Source organism: Euprymna scolopes, chromosome 37 (assembly GCF_053919585.1).
Source record: "Euprymna scolopes isolate OS-2025 chromosome 37, ASM5391958v1, whole genome shotgun sequence".
In the NCBI taxonomy this organism is placed as follows: Eukaryota; Metazoa; Mollusca; class Cephalopoda; order Sepiida; family Sepiolidae; genus Euprymna; species Euprymna scolopes.
This window is the reverse complement of record NC_136518.1, coordinates 26,966,150-26,989,207: the sequence shown is the minus strand read 5'-3', so window position 1 is coordinate 26,989,207 and position 23,058 is coordinate 26,966,150. Positions and strand designations below refer to the sequence as shown.

At 34.0% G+C, this 23,058-nt stretch overlaps 1 protein-coding gene across 1 annotated transcript; it reads left to right on the top strand.

The window, feature by feature from the left end:
• The first annotated feature begins 9,091 nt into the window (after positions 1–9,091).
• LOC145260984 (uncharacterized) lies at positions 9,092–14,299 on the top strand. The gene is made up of 2 exons (XM_080119115.1): positions 9,092–9,299; positions 12,359–14,299. Exon 2 carries the CDS (start codon positions 12,389–12,391, stop codon positions 13,241–13,243), a length of 855 nt encoding a protein of 284 aa, XP_079975241.1. The 5' UTR covers positions 9,092–9,299; positions 12,359–12,388; the 3' UTR covers positions 13,244–14,299.
• Positions 14,300–23,058: the final 8,759 nt, after the last annotated feature.

The window sequence follows — 23,058 nt, the reverse complement described above, 5'->3', positions numbered from 1 at the left end:
AATTATATTTAACAAAAGAATATTCATGAATGTATAATTAGCTTAACAATTGATATCAACAGATGTAAAATCTGTGGTCATAAAATAATCTCAGGTTTAAAGAACATGAAAAAAATATGAAGGATGATTGTACAAATATGATACCGACGTCGGGATGTGTTGATGATGCAATCAAGATGGCGGAAAACAGGAAAGAGAAAGAGAGTAAAAAGAATATTGAAAAAAAAAAAAAAATAAGCGCATATACGAAAAAGATGATCGAGAATGAAAAACAAAACTAACGAGTACGAATAACCAATAATGATAATAATTGCATATTTTTTTAATTATCGGAAGTTTGTAAAAAAAAATTCTAAGGAAAAACAAACACAAAAATCTAGTAATTTGATTCCGATCCTTTTCCAGTTATATTTCTTTAATCAATGTTAATTAAACGGAAATATCATGGCCAATAGAGAATATCGATTCAGAGCCGATATAAAATCAATGTCCACCAACATTAAAGAAAACAATAATTTGCTTCAAGATATTTACTGGAATAAAAAGGAAATAAACTAAACCGATTTTACTTTTGTATTGGATTGAGTTACAGCTAGATTCTGCTGGGAAAACTCGCATACAATGAATGCAATTTACGAATCATTGGTTATCATACGAAATCAATCTAGCCATACAGATAACGCGTGCGCGCGCACGCACACACACACACACACACACAAACATACACACACACACACAAACACACACAATCCAGTGAAAATTTACTCTTTTTTTAAACCCAATCAAGGCATACTACCACTTGGAATGCAAGTGGTTACTATTTGGGATAGTATCTAGCAGGGAACTGTAAGGAATTGAGTTGCGAGATGTCTGTTCACATCAAATTTTAACGTCTGCAAGTTAGCACAGTCATGAATACTGGACACAGGGAAGAAATTCTAAAGTCTAGAAATCTGAGGCAAGAAGAGAATAGAGCAAAATGTTTTCCGGCATGTAGGGACCTCAATAAAGAAGGATTGGAATTTTGCTACTTGTCAGGAGTATGTAATTGAAGGAGGACATGCACTACGAGATCATCACTACACATTTCACTATACTTATAAAAGATGCATATAACTGCAGCATTATGGCGATAGTGTCGGACCTATTAGATATGATGTATATGTCTGACAAAATAGCATTTCATATTGTCATGAGATGATATATTTTCCCCTTTTGATATAATGAAATTATGATTTATTACACAAAGGATAATATTAAATATCCACATAATAACATATAATAAAAATAAAATATAATAAAAATAATTACTCATATAATTATTAATTATAATGATAATATTAATTATCTGAATAATAACATATGATAAAAATATTATAATAAAAATAATTATTAATATTATTATTAATTATAACAAAATAAAAATACTTAACATATTATAAAACAATAAAAAAATAATAAATTACTTATTTAAAAGGAAATAACAATAACAGATTATATAAAATAATATAAAAAGTATTACTTAAGAATTTGAATATAAAACGTTAAAATTATCGTCTCTGGAGATTTTCAAAATATGGAACAAAAAACATTCTAAACTGTTTGTTCCCGAACCTTCCCTAACGATCGCTATAAATAGCGCACAAGCGCTATTTCTAACTCAGTTATAACACAATGCTGGGACGCAATGAGAGGCGACCATCTATTATAACTCCGACCGAAGGAAAACACAAGAAAACTCGAGTCGTTAAAATAACAGATGAACCAAGCAAGATACAATCTCTTTCATCAAAACTGGTAAATATAGATTTTTCTGAATTATGTTTGACCAAAAAGCATTTATGTCTAAAAGATCAAACACAAACATTACTATAAACCATTTACTTCTATCAGAAGGGAAATAACTAGAAAACTTTCACTATAGATTATAAACAGCACATTTCGTTTCCTTTACTATTTTGATTTGGGTTTCCTTTTTCTTTGTTAATAAAAATTTGTTTTTCTTTTCAAATTATCTTTTTTACTTTATTTTTCATTGATGATTTTGCGGTGTTTCGATACCCCTAGACTAGAAACAAATCCGTAACACATATTTGGCATGTAAATATCAAAATACACTAAACGTCTAATGTATTAAAGGAACACATTTAACATTTTTCTTACAATTAATATCATTTTTTCTCAGACTAAAAATAAGTATCAACTAAATATTTTTTAAATAAAAATATGTGTGACACCTAACAACTTTAAGGCTGCAGACGTCAGCTAAATATTTTTTAAAAATAATATTAATGTTTTTTAAAATTGCATTACATAAATAACTACATATGAAAAGGCATAACAATTAAAGAATGCAAAAAGTAAATTTGTAAAACTAGTTACATTTCATGTAGAAATAAATTTTGGAAGAATTCATACTCAATATGGATAGAGTTGAAAATACTGCTTCGCAACATTTAATTTTCAATTATTTTTTCGTGGTGCATATTTTTCTCTACAAAAAAATGTTTACTATAGTGTATGTTAGGGTTGGGGTTGGGGTTAGTGGTAGGGTCATATATCAAATGGATGTTTACTATAGGTTATGTTAGGGTTGGGGTTAGGGTTATATATCAAATAGATGTTTACTAGGCATAGCTTAGGGGAAGGGTCAGGGTTATATATGAAATGGGTGTTTACGATAGCATAGGTAAGGGTGGGAGTTGGGGTTAGGGTTAGGCTTATATATCAAATGGATGTTTACTATAGCGCAGGTTAGGTTTGGGGTTAGGGTTATATATCAAATTGATGTTTACTCTAGCGTAGGTTGGGGTTGGAGTTAGGGTTATATATTAAATGGATGTTTACTCTAGCATAGGTTGAGGTTAGGGTTAGGATTATATATCAAATTGATGTTTACTCTAGCGAAGGTTGGGGTTGGGGTTGGGGTTATATATGAAATGGATATTTACTATAACATAGTTTAGGGTTGGGGTTAGGGTTATATATCAAATAGATGTTTACTATAGCTTAGTTTAGGGTGAAGTTAGGATTATATATCAAATGGATGTTTACTCCAGCCTAGGTCAGGGTTGGGGTTAAGATTATATATGAAATGCATGAGAGGCTAACTTGCAGACGTTAAAATTTGATGTGAACAGACATCTCGCAACTCAATTCCTTACAGTTCCCTGCTAGATACCTATAGTAAACATCCATTTGATATATGACCCTACCACTAACCCCAACCCCAACCCTAACATACACTATAGTAAACATTTTTTTGTAGAGAAAAATATGCACCACGAAAAAATAATTGAAAATACTATAGCATACGTTGGGGTTGGAGTTAGGATTATATATCAAAGGGATGTTTACTATAGCGTAGGTTAGGGTTGGGGTAAGGGTTATATATAAAATGGATGTTTACTTTAGCATAGGTTGGGGTAAGAGTTAGTGTTATATACGAAATAGATTTTTAAGATAGCGTAGGTTAGGGTTGAGGTTAGGGCTATATATCAAATGTATGTTTACTATAGCATAGTTTAGGGTGGGTTTAGGATTATATATCAAATGGCTGTTTACTCTAGCGTAGTTTAGGGTTAAAGTTAGGGTTACATATTAAAGGGATGTTTATTATAGCGTAGGTTAGGGTTGGGGTTAGAGTTATATATAAAATGGATGTTTACTGTAGCGTAGGTTAGGGTTAGGGTTATATATCAAATGAATGTTTACGATAGCATAGGTTAGGGTTGGGGTTAGGGTTATATATGACATAGCTGTTTTCTATAGCATAGTTTAGGGTGGGTTTAGGATTATATATCAAATGGATGTTTACTCTAGCTTAGGTTGTGGTAATGGTTTGGGTTATATATGAAATTGATGTTTACTATAGTGTAGGTTAGGGGTTAGGTTAGGGTAATATATAAAATGGATGTTTACTATAGAGTAGTTTAGGGTTGGGGTAAGGATTATATATCAAATGGATGTTTACTTTAACGTAGGTTAGGGTAAGGGTTAGGGTTATATAACAAATGGAGGTTTAATATAGCATAGGTTGGGGTTAGGGTTAGGGTTATATATCAAATTGATGTTTACTCTAGTGGAGGTTGGGGTTGGGGTTTGGGTTATATATTAAATGGATGTTTACTATAGCGTAGTTTAGGGTGGGGTTAGGATTATATATCAAATGGATGTATACAGTAGAGTAGGTTAGGGTTACGGTTAGGGTTATATATACAAATGGATGTTTACTATAGCACAGGTTGGGGTTAGGGTTATATATGAAATGGATGTTTACGATAGCGTAGGTTTGAGTTGAGGTTAGGGTTATATATGAAATGGATGTTTACTATAGAGTAGTTTAGGGTTGGGATTAGGGTTATATATCAAATTGATGTTTACTCTAGTGTGGGTTGGGGTTGGGGTTAGGGTTATATATGAAATGGATGTTTACTATAGCGTAGTTTAGGATGGGGTAGGATTATATATCAAATGGATGTTTAGTCTAGCAAAGGATAGGGTTAAGGTTAGGGTTACATATAAAAGGGATGTTTACTATAGTGTAGGTTAGGGTTGGGGTTAGAGTTATATATAAAATGGATGTTTACTATAGCGTAGGTTATGGTTGGGGTTAGGATTATATATCAAATCGATGTTTACTATAGCATAGGTTGGGGTGGGGTTAGGCTTATATATCAAATCGATGTTTGCTCTAGCGTAGGTTGGGATTAGGGTAAGGGTTATATATGAAATAGATGTTTATGATAGATTAGGTTAGGGTTGGGGTTAGGGTTATGTATCAAATAGATGTTTACTATAGCATTGGTTGGGGTTAGGGTTAGGGTTATATATGAAATAGATGTTTACTATAGCGTAGGTTAGGGTTGAGGTTAGGGTTATATATCAAATGGATGTTTACTTTAGCGTAGTTTAGGGTTGGGTTTAGGGTTATTTTTCAAATGGATGTTTACTATAGCTTAGTTTAGGGTGGGGTTAGGGTTACATATCAAATGGATGTTTATGATAGCGTAGGTTAGAGTTGGGCTTATGGTTTATATAAAATTGATGTTTACTATAGCGTAGGTAAGGGTTGAGGTTAGGGTTATATATCAAATGGATGTTTACTTTAGCATAGTTTAGGGTTGGGTTTAGGGTTATATATCAAATGGATGTTTACTATAACGGAGATTAGGGTTATATATCATATGGATGTTTACTATAGCAAAGGTAAGGGTTGGAGTTATGGTTATCTCTTCTCTATCTTCTTCTATTCTCTCTCTATATAAATAAAATGAACTCATTTTTTCCCGTGGGATTTTGACCTTAATAGGATTAAAAATCAAGATATTTCATGAAAATACATTATGCACAAACGGCAGAACAATATCTGAGGTTTGTTATAGACTTATTAGTTCTCAAATTCCTCGATAATCTTAGATTTCTATACTTTTTCTGCTGAGAAGTCACGGCCAAAATCGGTTAAGATCAATGGAAGTGGTAAAATATTTTCTCTCTTAAAAATTCCTCCTCCCCCTGCCACCACTTAACACCGTTTGGAGATCGTTCACAAGGAACAGTTGAGAAGAGAACACCGGTTTGGCTTCGTAGTTCTTTCATGTGAAGTTATTTAAAATCACTAAACTAAGCTGCAGTGCTCTGTGGCGTAGTGGTTAGGGTGCTGGACAATTCACATTATATTTTCACGTTCGCGCCGACCTACCATAGTGTTTTTTTTTTTTTTTTTCCTAAACAACTGGAATGGACTTTTCTTGGTGGCTGAACTGTTAACATTGCAGATGTGTTTTTTTTTTTTTTTTCACACTTTATTTTCCTACTTTTACTCGAATTGTTTGGACCGTATCGAAACATATTATCGGAATTGTTCGGACCGTGCCAGGACGTGTGGACGGAATTGTTTGATACCGTGCCATGTCATTCCAACCAATCGGACATCGTGAATGAATGAAATTCGGGAATCAACCGAATGTCAAATGTTTTGTCTGACATTTGTGTTTAATTATTTGTTAGCCGAAATAGTTTGGTCTGTATAGGTTGGGAATTATGGCTCACATCACCGGAACCTTTTGTAAGGAGAACGTTTTTACTTTTAAAAGCATCATTAAAAATAAAGAATGTTTGCTGAATACTAAAATTTGATATTTTTTTTCACAAAAATGTATTAATAAAGTTATTCCTGAACTTTTGACCTTATTTTGTTTAATTTTATTTCTAAGAAAACGATTGTAGGAATCTTTTTTAAAACTTTGTATAATATTTATACATTATACTCTAATCATTATTCGGTAAAAAATTCAAAGCTAATCATGCATTACTTCTTAATATATATTTATATATTTGTTTATCTCTTCCTTATGGCTGTTACTTTATCTGTTTCATATGACTAGCTGGATTTTTATAAACTTCAACCAAGGAAAACAATAAAAAAAAATTGCTGTCAACTTTTGTCAACTCTAAAATTGCGAAGTAAGTGGCTATATATATATATATATATATATATATATATATATATATATATATATATATCCAACATTTTAAAAGGTACCTAATAATTAGACATATATTCACCAAGAGTTATACAATCAAGGTTGGCAAAACTAATCTATAAATAATGTATAATAAGACTGTAAGTAAAATAAGAAGTAACTGAGAAAAATTTCCCTCATCGACTGAGAACAGAATAATAGTTAAAAACAATTTTCGACAAAAATCTGGAAAAGAACAATAAAGTCCATTATTAAAAATAATTAAATATTTCATATTTTTAAAGCGCTTATTTAAAATATATTCTGTGTTAGATATTATATTTTATTTGAAAGTGAAAAAAAAATGCTTGTACAAAAAATAAAAATTCTTCGCGCCATGAGCAAATTTTTATTCTTAGAACTCTCAGCATGTGGAACTCAACACAAAGGGACTGTTTTCCAGCTGACTATTACACGTTTGGCAAATAATGCATAATCATACACAAAAATGTAAAAACTTGCTAATGTTAAGATTATTCTGTGTTTTGTAAGGGAACAGAAACAGGGGGACTTCTAACTTTACTTTATATATAACGTAAACTAATATCTACAGGTACCAAATGAATAAACACACCAACAGAAGGTGCGGGCTGCGTATTGCAGGACGAATGCAACGAAGAGAAAATAGCAACACCCTTATTTGGTGCGCGTGAAAGTGAAAGTGAATGCTACATAATTAGGTCTCACCTAATTTCACAACATTTAATTGCGTTGTAAATAGTTTTTTTTATACGTTCGTACTTGACGCTATTATATTTTTTATGTCAATAAACATAAGTAGTAAGTCACGTAGTCGATCAAAACACGCATACACAAGTGATCACATAATTTTATTAATATTGATGAAGTACATTGCATTAGTTTTTGTTGACATCATCTGGTGTTATGAGTAACAACACATTTAAATAAACGATTATTGAAATTGCGCATTCCAAGGTTGAATCCAAGAAAATGCCCCCCATCAGTTGTTAGTAGAATGTGAACATAACCAGATGGTAACGTCTAATGCTACTTGTGACATATCAATTACAAGAAACCCTTTTAGCCATCGGTTGCCTTGGTAATAACTAGGGCTAGGACAACAGCATATTCTTTTCATTGTATTTATTCTCAAGTGTGTATCCGTTGATATCTTATATGATTTTATATAGAGTGAAGTGGTTCACGGTTGATTAACTGTGTCTAACTGTATCGGATATATACTCGAGTCAAACCAATGGAAAGAATATGTTGTTGTCATAGTCCTAGTAATAACTATTCAGGAATCCATTATTCTAACATTCAGGTTTAACATGCACAGGAATCGAAACGATTTTAGAGAAAGCATTGCAAAGACTGCTACAAAAAAAGTCGGTTCCCTCTAAAGAGCTATAAAATTTCTCACACCTCAAATATCCCATATCTCTACAGAAGAACCATATGTTATTGCATGGAGCATGGTCACATCTGGGCTGATACGCAAATAACCAAGTCCATCATCTTGGTCAAGGTCACAAAAGAGGAGAACCTAATCTAAGAAATCTTACACTATTTACCAAACTTCAGCCTCTGTCCTATCGCTGCAGTGTTACAATCACATTGGCTTGTTTTATTTTAACGGAATGTGTCCCAACGAACATGCTTAATCAGTATCCCTTCGACGTATTTATATCCTCAACCGACCGGACAATCAGCAAAATTCCACCCCTTCACTGTAGGGGGTCACAACATGATAAAAGGTTTTCTACTAAAATAGCTTCTTTAAACTTTTAACCAAAAGAATGTAGTTTCTGCTCCCCGTTTCCCTTATTGTACCTACACCAATGTGGCAATGTGCCTTGTTTGGGGCGAAAATGTAAAAAAACAAAAACATGCAGACATTTAAAGGCAATGTGAAGAAAAATCTAGCTGCATAATTCCCTACTTAGGATACCCCCTCTAAATATCTTTGTGTTTTGGGTGAGTTGAATAAAAGTTGTTAAAATTATAATAAAGAGAAAAATGAGCTATAGTATCAAATAGTTTTGCATCCGGGTCATTCTCCGCGTGTAAAAGATTGAATAATTTGGTTGGTGCATTAAGTGTTAAAAAAGAATATTTACAAAGGAAGTCAATGATTGTGTGAATTCTATTATTTCCATTAATTATACGCGTAAAAGTCTGTTCTAAAATGTCAAAATGTCATGAATAATTAGAACACTAGAAAAGAGGAAGGAGTCCTGTAAAAATAGCTACAGCCGTCGTTGTCGAAGATAATGCGGACTTAATTACTGGAGACAGACGCCGGGAATTCTTTGAATTTTGACTTTTCCTATCGAAAGCTGAAAACATTAATCAAGTTGCAGGTTTTATTCTCGGCATCAAAACTATCCACATTTTTAGAAATTATTCACGTGATTAACAACGGCGACAAACGTAGACAACGACGCGTTCATTTGCTTCCCGAAAAAATTTAATCGAATTAGTAATTCGTAGATTTTTAGCCAAATTTGTGATTTTTTAAAGAAATGTTTATTGTTACGTAATAACATGTGACGCGATTTATTTTAATATTCAGAAATGTATTTTACGGTATTCATGACGTCATCATAGAGTTTCCAAATGAAAGAAAATTGCTGAAATTCCAAGCATTAAAACGACTATGTAGATGCAAAAAACCTTATGTGCACACAAAAACATAATAAAACGTAATTAGTTACACAATGACTAGCCCCAACGAAGAATAAAGGAAATAATTTAACAGAGATTAATATGCCGTAAAATTCAACGGAAAATAAAATAAAGGAAATAGCTTTGGTAAGTTATCATTTTTGAAGTCCTGAAGCTGTGTAGACCTTCTTTGCAACCTCAAACATAATCATGTTGGTTTGTTGGTTTTGAATAATGTTTCAATTTAACAACGCTATGTACCTTCTTAATATATGAATGAATATTTGATTTTCTTTTTGACAACTTTTTAATTTTTAATATGCAAAGTTGTTTTTTTAGAACCTGTCACATTTTTGTTAATGTTACTAATTCGATACAAGGATGATCTAAAAAATTCTAGAGCTTAAGAATCAAAAACAGACTTATTATTATCACTAGCAAGACTCATGAAAAATCCAATTATATCCATTTATTGGATATTTTGACGTGCATTCTATTGAAGTCTCCTGTGAAGGCAGGCTCCATGGTATTATTGTACTACCTTTGTTTAAATTGACATATACTTATCCCAAGTATTCTTGTTAATATAGTTTCGAAATATATCCCGTTCTAAGAGTCTATCTTCAAAACCATTTTATTGTTTGTGACTTATTTCAATTATTTGGTTCTTAGAAGAGAACGCAAATCTTGCATAACTATCGTAGTAGCTTTGGGCAAAACGGATATTTATAGTTAGATTCTAGATGGAAGACCAAGAAAGTGTATTTTTGTTTCACGTTCATCACAACAACATTATTAGTGGTAATATATGTTCAAATATCAATTAACCTTAAAGTATTACAATATAGATTATAATATTATTGCAGATTATTTGGCAACAGCAATAGCAAAAATTATCGCGTAGGATCAGCCTTTTCTTATCAGATGCCCAGATGCAGTATTTAAGATGAATTCTAATTGCAATAATTTAGTTTGTCACACACATGAATATAACCTCATTCTTATCACAATGATCGGTCCTGGATATGACCTTAAACTATATCCGATGGTGAGGGCCCCAGCTTGCAGGCCTTAGGGAGTGTGGAGCCACCCTTTAACTGCCATTGCTCCCAGGTCCACTCTGACCCGGAGTGGTAGCACCTGTTAGGGTCCCAACTATGGGTTAAATAGAATACGACTTAAAAAAACAAATATACTATATTAAAAAATCGTTCTTCAAAATCACCAAATTCGGCATTAAATAACCTGAAAAGGGTTAATATGCCGTAAAACAAAACAACCAACCAATCACAATATTCGTAGTAATCTTTTAAGTGCATTCGGTGTGCATAGAAATCTGTTTTTGCGTTAAACGTTTTTTTTATTTGTAATTTGTTATTTATGTGAAGCAAAGGGAAATCCTTTTCGTCCATTTTAAACAAAATGAGTAGCATCGACACACAAATTGAAATTGAAATAAATATAGATTTGAGCATTACATAAATAGTGTTAATATTTGTTGGCATGTGCTAGTTGTAGTGTGTATCTATATTAAATATATTTTTTTGAATATAAGTTTAAATGTTAAAAAAAAACGTTTCGTTTTGTGTGAATCTTTCAGTGGAACAAAAAGATCGTTTATATTCTTGTCACTGCTGATGTCTGTTTGGTTTTGCTTCAAGAGAAGGAAAAAAAATCAGCGACCAAGCAGTTTATAAATGATTTTCATGGATAAAATATAATTTCATCTCCGTCATGTGTTGATATTCTTAAAATTTTACATTGACCTTCATAATAAACAAACATAAGCCTTGTGATATAAAAATAATTGCTAAATATGCAATATTGTTTCATCTGAAAACGCAAATATCTTTTACATTAAATTAAATTTAACTTTTTACTGACTTTCGGAAATTTGCACATTTTTTAAAATGAGAAATTAGACATCATTGAAACATCTTTAATATGAATCTCATCTGTCTGTTTAAATGTACGCATGCATGTTTGTATGTTTGCCTAAAACTTTCGATAGATTTTCAAGAGATCGGTATCGCTTTGAAGCTCGGCCCTTCGGACGACAAATATCGAAAAATTGGCTAAAAACATTAATTCCTTCACCCCTAACTGATCACTTTTTTATAAGAAGGGGTCGCTTTTTGGCCGATATTTTCCAAGGTCATCCCCTCTTTCCAATTGGCTAGCTTTAATTTAAACCTTCATCACTTCCAGTTTGGCGATGGATGCGATGGTACTTTTTTTTCACATTGTCTTCCTCTTTCGCAGTACGGGTTCGAGCCTACTTCCATACCACGACATTTTTTATCTCAACCCCCCTCAACATCCGGGCAACGCCAGGCACCCAGGTTAGTCTATTATATAAATGTCACCTGTCTGTTTAAATGTATGTATGTATGTATGCATATATGTATGTATGTATGTATGCATATATGTATGTATGTATGTATGTATGTATGCATATATGTATGTCTGCCTAAAACTTTCGACAGAGGTGACAGATTTTCACAAGATCGATAGTGTTCTGATGCTCGACCCTTTTTACGACAAATTTCGAAAAATTGGCCAAAAACATAAATTCCTTCACTATCAACTGGACAGTTTTCTACAAGGAGGGGTCGCTTTTTTGTCGATATTTTCGAAAGTCATCCATTTTTTTCGATTTAGCCTTAATTTAAGCCATAGCCACTTCCAGTTTAGCGATGACCGCAACGGCAAATACGTCACGTTTTTTTGTTCATGTTCTTTTCCTCCTCGCGATACGGTTCGAGCCTGCCTGCCTACTATCACTTTTTTTTTTGCTTAACACACACCGCTAAACACCCAGGCAACGCCGGGCACTAAAGCTAGTTTCTTTATAATAGAAAGAAAACGCATGTTTGTCCTGATCGCGATTTATTCCTTAATACTTAAACTAGCGCAAACTTTAAATCAGAGTGGGAAGCCCACCCCCAAAATCAGAGACCTCTCCCCAAAATAGACGTCATTTTCGCAATAAAATCATGAATTTTTACAGTTTAAAAGTATACAAGCCGGCGTAAATAATTTTTAATGCGTTTCGTGGAAAGTCAGTATTAATTTTATTTTCAATTTCTCAATTATTAACTATAAACTAAAAGATTACCAAATATTGCTGGTAGAATATTGAAAAAAATCTATTTTTACGTTTCCAAGTACTTTGAAATGTAATAGTTTTTGTTTTCAAATTACAGGGAATGCAACGAAGTCCCTTAACTATTTAAATGGGAAACTACTTTCTTCGAGTGTGCTGCTGCTGTGCAGATGACTGCGGAGAAGAAGATTTCAACTCCTCGTCTGTAATAGACGAAAACGAGACCTCGCTCAACTTTGGAAACGACGAGGACGGGGATATTCCACCGATTCCCTCGAAACCTACAGTGTCTATTTACCCTGTTTACCACAAACCCGTCGTGGCCAGTTTCCCCAATTACTTTGTTTATCACAAACCCCAACATGTGCGGGAATGGAGAGCGTTGTTCAGATCGAAGCGCATGTCCATTGATGATACGTCTTTACCGGATAGTGAGATTTCGGGGATTCGCTCTTTCTCCACGCCACCAGATTCCCCCGAACAATCAATAATTCAAATAAACGAAACACTAAACGACAACCAACTCATCACAGATGGAGAACAAAAAAACTACAATGTGTTTCTAAAACAGTCAGAGACACAGCTACCAAATGATTGCCCGCCAAAAATTGATGTTGATGACAACGATTACAGCAATTACGATGGCAACTGGGATAGCGATGAAGACACACAGGCTGAACAGTTATCTCAATGGCTCAATTCACATAAGGTTTTGTTTTCCAATCGACCGCATCCGGTTCCTGCTACTCGACACTCTTTATCCATTTGTCAGAATCTTCCACAAATGCATTCCAAAACTTCCAACTTTGACGTCATTTCCGGACCATCAGAATTGTCTATAGAAGTGAAAACCATGTTAAAGAAGAGAATATCGTTTGACTCTGTAGACAAAACATCATGCACGACTGATTTTACTTCGGCTTCAAACACTTACATGGACACAAAGGCATTTTACTTACAATTTCAGCAGCTAGCCGCTGACTAGGCCAATTTTTAAAACAGACACGATACCACTTATATTTCTCTAAAAAAAAAAAAAGATTAAATAGAATTTGGCAAGTTTCAAAGTAAAACCGAATGGCAACAGAAGGAGCGAACTTTCCGCGATGCACATTCGACGCCTGTGTGATGCGTATTGATATTCGGTTACACACGCACTAACCAACGCAATACAATTACTTAAAACTAAGTTTATTATATCGATATTCATTCAAGATATAATCCGTGCCCATTTTGCGGCGTGTTATATCATTATAGCGATTTATTGTATTGGGATAATAATGGTGGTATTAACTATCAAATCGTCACCACTGAGCACGCCGTTTCGATCGAGCAACTAGGAGACAGTGGAACCTGTCCTCTCTTGGAATCTTGAAGGAATGTACAGACACCGGCATCACCGATTTTCTATGACTACAACTATTTAGTAACTTGCCCATTCTACCAATAATCGCATTTTAAAATCAACCAAACGACACGGCCACACATAAAAATTATCAACTTTTTCCTATGTGTGAACAATTTAGTCATTTTGTTTTTATAATACAGCAATTTTCTGGCACTTCTATAACAGCTTTATCATAAATCTTTGACAATTACAATTATAAATTTATTATAAATCTTGACAATTAAAATTATTAATTAATTATAAATATTTGACGATTAAAATTATATAAATTTATTATAAATCTTTGACAATTAAAATTATTAATTAATTATAAATCTGGACAATTAAAATTATAAATTTATTATAAATCTTTGACAATGAAAATGTTTAATTTATTATAAATCTTTGACAATGAAAATTATAAATTTATTATGAATTTTGACAATTAAAAATTTTAGGACAAATATCGCTGTTCACTTAGAAATCGATATTTTGAAATAATTTTAGAAACGAGTACAAAAAGGAAATAAAAATCTTATTTTAACAAAGTTAATTTGTAGAACATTTGTCGGTATTTCAATATATAATTGGCAAAGAGAATATATGAACAAAGATGTCCACAGAATAATAAGTTCGCTTCATGTATATTATGTACATGAAAACACACACACACACACACACACACACACACACACGTATGTGTGTGTGTGTGTATATATATATGGCAATATATATGTGTTTGTATGTATGTATGGCAATATATATATGTATATATATATATGTATATATATATGGCAATATATATACATATATATATATATATATATATATGGGAATATATATATGTATATATATGGCAATATATATATATGTATATATATGGCAATATATATATATATGGCCATATATGGCAATATATATATATATATGGCCATATATTCTGTTTTATTATTTTCCTTTTCATCTTCTCCAATATTCGAATAATTTTCTTTGTGTTTTTTTAAAATTGTATAAGTTGAATCCATAGCGAGCGCTTCCGACAGAGATACCTCTATCATCCTCAGGCATGTTGTAGAAATTATGTTTTTTTTCTCGTTTTTCCTAATTATATATATACGTAGTTTTATTGTCACGTGGTAGCTTATTATGAATAAGGTTGACGGACTTTTTTATTTTATTTTATTTTTTATGTTATATATAGAGTATATTAATTTATTGTATATATCAAATCAAGAAAATTCTTTGAATTATCGAACTGTCAATCTCATCTTCATCATTTGAAAGATGATGGAGATCATTCTCAAGCAGGCGATCATAACCTAATTTCTATTGATATTTCTTTCACAAAATGGATTTGTACCCAAAGATTAACTTTGACTAATCCGATGCTGATAGATAATTGGTCCACAAAAACCATTGGCCGAGTGTCACAATGCAATTACTAAGAGTATGTGCGTGCAAAATTAATGGCCGATCTTCAGATTGACCCTACCCGTTATTTAAAAAGTGAACACATATTTAATTTCCATTATTTATTAAATAACAGTTACAGACAGAAGATCAAATCTTGTATATTAGTAAAAAAGCCTATGAATTCCATAATAAAATCAATATAACTCGGGAAAAAAGTTAATTTCTCGAACTAATGATATTATCATTGAATGAAGCATTATTTATTTAATATTTTTTACAAAAAAAGCAATTTAGTGGAAAAATATTTCGTGTGATTTTAATAACAGTTTCCAAAATTCTTGGCCACTGTTAAAAATGTCCTCGAATTTATAATTATTACCAAATTAAATACGAATCTTTTTAGCTAAAAATGAAATTTTAATTGTATGCACTGAAAAGATTCCATTAAATAAGTACTTTCTTTTTTATTAGAATAAAATAAAAGTATTGAAATTTACTTTTTATAATATTACAAAATACAGAACTTAAGGAAGGTTTCACTTCATAAATTTAAAAATAAAATTGACTTTTTGACATTTTGGACTTCCATCGAAGTTTTGCGTGTCGCTTTTTTACTAAACTATAGCTTTTGGGGATATTGATTGTTCAAGCCATTTTTATAATTATTTTCTTTTAATTTCAAATTTAGCTGAATTTTCGCCTATTTATTCTACCTACCGTGATAACTTTTTGCACATATAAAATATATTTTTTTAATTTAGAGATTAACATAATAAACAAGTAATCAAAATCTCATAAATAAAAGCTTTTATAGCTATTGTTCATGTAATCAGACACCACTCTTGCACACGCTTATCTTCAACATTAGTAATGTATTTAGTCGCTGGATATTTCTTCGAAGGCCCTGTTAATACTATTATAAAATGTGTTGACAAATTTATTGATAATTATCAATTATAATTATCAATTATAATTGTAATTATAATTGTAACGATCATGTCCAAGTAAACGCTTGTCATTCCACTGAGATTCGTATGCGCAGTGGCATTTACTCTCACATGAGCAACGAAACAGGCAAAAGCAAATGCTCTGTCCAAAGCCTTGTGTATATCTAGGACCTATCCTTCCGTGCCTCATCCACTGCATGGTATATACGGTTCACAGGATATCTGCAGTAAAACGAGCTTGCCCAAATCCATACTGTTGATTGAAAAAAAAAATAGTATCTGTGAGATGGTGGAGTAGTGCTTGATTAATTATGGATAAAAATTGTTGGCGAAGAGAGACGAGGGTAATGGGGCTGTAATTTAGTAAGTCAGGTCTTTCACCAAAATTCTTGTAAACTAGTTCCACTGAAGCAATTTTCCAACAGTCAGGAAAGCACAATTCGGTAAGGCATTTATAATAGAGTTTGAATAGAGCTTGGACAATCTATCAGAAAGTGGCTTGCTGGGTCCAAAATTGAGTTGAAAGCAGGGAAGAAGATTAGCTTTCTCGGTTGCGGTACAAACAACCTCAATGTTGTTGGATAGCGTGGGAATTGGTAATTGCCCATTAATTTCTGCACTGTAATAAATTTTCCGGAAATCTCGAAGGGTCAGTTGAACAACATGCGGGAAAGGGTTGTCATGGAGAATTGGTCCGCGACCGTCTTCACCTTCGGGGCTCTCGTCACCATTGCGAAATTTCTTGAACCACTGGTGTGCGACACGTTCCTTAGTAGTTCCTGGGCCCAACGCATCATTGATATCACGAGCTGTGGGCAGTTTTTCAGCCTAGTTTGTACCGTGCAGATTTGAATTTTGTCAATGCTGTCGAAAAGCATGCAAAAATGAATGAAGAGATTGAGAACGGTGACGAATAATACAATTCGATAAAATTATTTTTTTATTTACATAAAAATTAATAATTTTATTATATCATAATTAGGATCATTTAATTCATTTTTATGTAAATTATAAAATTATTAATTCCATCTACTAACTAACTAACTAATGGATTAATTTTATTCAAACAATTTTCACTACATAAATATATGCAAATAATAGGGGGGAAATAAGTTCAATCCAGCGACTGACACCCTTTCTAACTCAACAATAAACAACAACATGTGCAAATAATAAATAAAATATTTATCAATATTCAAATTTTATTTTTAGCTGCAATATTTTAAGTCTAAAAAATTCTTATTTTTTACTTTACTAGAATATCTTGTTCTTTACTTTTCCAGGTTGAATTTCTTGTCCTTTACTTTTCCAGGTTTAATAAAATCTTAAGAATATTACTTTTCATGCGCGCATTTTTCCATATAATAATAAATATACTCACATATACACTCAACCAGCTTCATTCATTCATTTATTTATTTATTTTACTCATGTTAACCCCTAACAAGGCATATCACCACTTGGATGTAAAAGGCTAGGTGTATCAGAATTTTGAGGGAATTTTTGGCACCCCTAACAGAAAACTGCGAATAAAATATAAAAATCTCGTAATTAATCTTTTAAAAGTGGATTGTTTATTTTCTGTTTGGAATATATTTCCAAAATAAACTATTAAAGTTGTTTAAAAAATAATAGAAATATTATTTTTTAGTATTTATAAAACAGTGTTTACAAAGTACAGGCGTGACGACGCGCGCCTTCCATGCAGCCATTTTTTTACGTAATGAAATCAATTGAATTTTACGAGTTAAATATTTTTCAATTTTTAAACTTTAAAAATCTCTCAAAATTTTTTAATTGGTTCAATTTTTACGATATTTTCAGAGTCATTGTGAAATTTTATGCTCTTTCCAATAAACCAATTTTAATTTTTTAGACAAACGTTTTCTGTGAAATTCATCCCCCAATTTTGAAATGTCTATTTAAATTTATATAATTAATTTACTCACCAAAGTTTTATATCCATTATATAAACCATAGACCTTTTGATCCCAGATGTGGATTAAATACCAGAGCGGCCCTCGCCTGCTCGGTGACGTTTACTACTCTTTTCAGTTGTAACCTTTTTACGTTGTTGTTCCAGTAATACATTGTTTAAACTTTATTCCGTTGTTCTGTTTTCTTTGTGGCTTATTGCAAGCACTGGCGACATTGGGTTCGGAGAACGTACTCACGTTTAAAAACAGTGTTCTAAAAAACTAAACACTGACGACATTGGATTCAAGGAGCATACTAAAATCGAAACCAGTAACGACATTGAAAAAAAATACTCGCGTTGAAATAGTATTCTAAAAATACTAACGACGTCAGACTCAAATGTTATCAAGCCTAAGGAAGTGTCTAGCTAGCATAACACTTGTAACTGAAAGGTTCACGGCAAAAAAAAAATAAAAACGCAGATTATTACGGAAAAAAAGAGTTGAAAAGAAAAAGTTCGTTACGACTTTCAAAGATGGCGCTGAACTTTTGCAAAAAGAAAAAGGTTCGTCGCGACTTAGAAAGGTAAATTTTTATACTTTTGGAAAAGAATTCGTCACTCGTGATTTTCGCTGCTAAAATCGGGTGTGATTTTATTTCTCTCGAGAAAAATAAACACAGGATTTTTTTCTTTAGATAATGAACTTTTTATATATTCATGTCTTTTTTCTGTTCGTTTTATTGTCTGGAGGAAGAAATAAGAAAGAATAAAACGGTTTTGTAAAATTCAGCGAACGTTTTGAAATTGCTAATGCTGACAAAACAAAATGGACGAATTGAAAGTAGCGTTGGACGATTTGACCAAGTTTCATATCGATGCCGCAAAGCGTCAGTCACAATCCGAAAAACACTGGACTGAACGTCAAATACGATTCGAGGAACAGCAAAAGGAATTGCAAAAACAGTTGGCGGAATGTCAAATACGAACCGAGGAACAGCAAAAGGAAGTTCAAGAACAGTTAGCCGAACGTCAATTACCAACAGAGAAATTGCTTACAGAAATTGTGTGGTTAAATACAATGACCCCCACAACTCAATCTTCACTCTTCAATCCTGCAGTCCAATGCACTTCTGACAGCAATTGCTTCTGCCAAACAAAAAAGACACCCTCTCTCCCAAATACAGGCTTTTTATAGGACAAAACCGTCTCAAGTTATTTTCATACTCTTCCCATGATCTCTAGTCTATAAATAGACGCAGTGGCCATTCTCTTCTTCTTCTTTCTTCTTTCACTCTCTGAAGCGGGCGTTGCCAGTGGTAAAAGGTTTGCACGATTTTTTTTTTTTTACTACACGCCCCCATGATCATTAAAGATCATTCACATCTCATAATCCCGTGTCCAGATCGGCGCATTGCGTTCTCTTTGCGGTCTCTGCATCGGCACCGGTTCATCTTCATCACTCCCTGGCTCAGTACCACCATCCTCATCACCTAAATGGACCACACGCCTTAAATCTAAAACATGTCGTGGCATTCCATTGACACTTAAGTTGTTTGGGGATTGCACTCCTGTTATCACTCCTCTTCCCCACTGCGTTGTGCATCGGGCATTAGGCGGTTTCACCCAAACTTCTTCTCCTATTTGGATTCTGGCTGGTCCTTGATCATTAATTTCCGGTGACATGTCTCTAGGATGCCTCCATTCGTAATTAAAGATTGCTCTATGTGGTACTGTGTCATCTCTTTGCCCGACCTTAGGGGACATGTACCAAAATGTGGCCTCTTCAGGCGATATTCTTCCTCTCTCAGCTATTGCTTTCACAGTCCGATGATGTCGCTCCACAATGCCATTTCCTCCAGGTCTGTAGGCTGCCCTGTAATAACTTTTAATCTTCCATTTTTTTAGCATCGCCTGAAAGATTTCTGTGCGAAAAACAGTGCCGTTGTCCATTATCACCTCCCTTACTAGACCTCGTTCAAGCATCACCTTTTCTAATTCAGTTGCAACTGCAGATGCGGCTTCCACTCGCAGTTCCTTCCATATCGCCAGTCTACTTGGCCCACAATCAATTATTGATAAGTACGCTCCCCCTCGGTAGTGTGCTATGTCAATAGCTAGTCTCGTCCAGTTCGTTAAAATTCCAATTTCCCCAGGATTATGTATATTTGGGGCAGGATCGATCGATTGACACCGAACACAGTTCATTACTATCATCTGAATTTCTTCCCGTTTTACATTCGGATCCACTTGCCTCACCAAATATAATGTTCTCTCCACTCCCATGTGATGCATGTCATGCAACTCTTTAATTTCTCCAATTCCAAGACAGCATATCGGCGCCTCCTCTTTCTCAATTAACCACTGCTTTTTTATCCGTGTTAGCGCATCTGCCTTGTTTCTTTCAGAAGGCACAAACACTGCTTTTATTTGCAGTTTCAATTCAGACATCAACTCTCTAAGCATCCCTAATCTCCGCTTTATTATCACTTCTCCGGCACCCTTTGTTCGTATTCTGCCACTCTCCTCCACAGTAGAGTTCACCCAACTGAGTACAGTGGCTGAATCAGTTCTTATTTCAATATTTGTCAGTCTCCATTTGATAGCTAAATTGACACCCTTTAGAACAGCATCTAATTCAGCTATGTTAATGTGATTAAAGCCATCACTTTTCCTCAGCCAAGTTGCATCTTCCGCCACCACACCGCCAATCTCGACAACCACGCCAGTTGCAACATTGCTTGCATCACACCACACGACTCCTGTGCTCACTTCAAGTATGTGCCAAGCGCCATTAACAGGGTCTTCTTTTTTCACCTCAGCTAAAAACCCCTGCATCACTTTCATGGTTCTGCAATCAACCTTTTCTTCCCAATCCATTCCATTTGCTCTTCTTTTCACATAACTGCATGCTAATCGCAGCCATCCAGCAATTGGATAGTGCCCCAATAATTTACCACGGATCGAAAATAGCTCCCGCCTACTAATTTCTCCTCCCATCTCTGGGATCTCATTGCCTCTCCTGAACATTAGTGCACCCATCTTATTTTTCATAAGCTTAAGGCCCAGTGCCGCTCCTCCGTCCAGGGATTCCGGAGATTTTGTTGCTAACCCAAACCCCTTCAAATGTTCCACAACTTCCTGTGTCGATATTTTCGTTACGTCTACCATTATATCATCAATGTATGAATCAGTGGCCTCTTTCGTCCTACTTCCTTTCTTTAATACTGTTTTTAAAATGGCTGCCATAATCTTTGGTGCGACATTAAGTCCGAATCCTAATCGTGTTAGGCAATAGGTTTTTCATTTATAACAGACCAGCTGGTACTGCCATAGTTCCTTTGCCACATGTAGTTGCAGGTAGGCAGACTTAAGGTCCACTATTGCGGTCCCTCCTACCAACTGTCTCCACTTTCTTATCTTTTCATCACATACATCTATTATGTCGCTCCCTGTATGACACGCCACAAAACGGTTCAACTCACGAAAGTCGAACACTGGCCTAACTTTCCCTTTTGTGGCCTGAAATACTGCCATCAATGGCAACACGCCTTTTCTTTCTCCTTTCCATGGTAACAGAATACCATCCGATATCCATCTTTCCACCTCTTTCTCGAATTCTAATTTTTTATCGCCTTCCAGAGAGTTTTTATAATATTGGACTTTGTTCTGCAATACTGGAGGCTCTCCCTGCAAAAAAGTGGAATAAAACTGGCAAGGTCTGGCACATGTTGAAACTTAGCCACCAGTTTTACTTTCTTTATCCATCCGACTACATCACCTTCTCCACTAAAAGGTGGTATCACATCTTTTCCCAATCTCAACATCCCAGATTCCATGATCTGTCCTTAGCCGAAATAGCTTGTGGTTAAATACAATGACCCCCACAACTCAATCTTCACTCTTCAATCCTGCAGTCCAATGCACTTCTGACAGCAATTGTTTCTGCCAAACAAAAAAGACACCCTCTCTCCCAAAATACAGGCTTTTTATAGGACAAAACCGTCCCAAGTTATTTGCATACTCTTCCCATGATCTCTAGTCTATAAATAGACGCAGTGGCCATTCTCTTCTTCTTCTTTCTTCTTTCACTCTCTGAAGCGGGCGTTGCCAGTGGTAAAAGGTTTGCACGATTTTTTTTTTACTACAAATTGTTAAGAATAAAGCGAACGCGGAAAGCAATTCATCATTTTCTCAGTATACAATATGGACCGCGATAGACAATTTTAAATACGAGGAAGAGGAAAAATCATTCGCAGCGTATTTTCGGCGTTATCAAGTTTTTTTTTTTTAAATATTGACTGCAGCAACTGATCTGATCCAAAGAAAACCATACTTCTACTACGAAAATTGGAAACGGTTGAGCATGATAAATTCGTGGATTACATCTTGCCGCGGAAACAGCAGATTTATCATTCAATGAGATGGTAAATTTGTTAACAGAACTTTTCTCGTCGAAAACGTCTCTTTTCCATAAGCGTTGGAGATGTTTGAATGTGGTAAAACACGATAATGACGATTTTGCCACCTACGCAGCTGTAGTGAACAAACACTGTGATGACTTTAAGTTGTCTGAACTAACAGCAGACAATTTTAAATGTCTTGTGTTTGCACAAGGGTTAATCTCGGAAAAAGATGCGGAAATCAGCGCAGAGTCCTTAAAAAAATTAGAAAATGAACCGAACTTAACACTTCAAAAATTGACCGAGGATTGTCAAAAAGTAGAAATTATCAAAAAGAAGATGCAAGAAATATCGAAGCAGGCATCGCGAATATAAAAAAGTAACTAAGAAAAAGCCCGTCGAAATGGCACACAGGCACTAACCACCGAAACTCAGAAAAACTAAAAGCCCCGAGCGCTTGTTTCAGACGTTGTGGAATACATTGGGTAAGGGATTGTCCATTTTTAACAAAAAGATGCCATTTAGACACACACTGTAGGAAAACTCAGAATAGAAGCCGTGTACGTCAAACCAGAACTAAGGACGTCGTAGATGAAAATCTATGCAAATATGTAACGGTTAACATTTTCGGTAAGACTATTAAATTCCAATTAGACAGTGGATCGGATCTTTCAATAATAAATCTCAAAACGTGGAAAATATTACGAAAGCCGACTATGTTAAAAACTAACAGAA

Bases quoted from the DNA above. Each gene is read 5' to 3' on its own strand.
- LOC145260984 (XM_080119115.1), top strand. From the start codon at position 12,389: ATGGGAAACTACTTTCTTCGAGTGTGCTGCTGCTGTGCAGATGACTGC.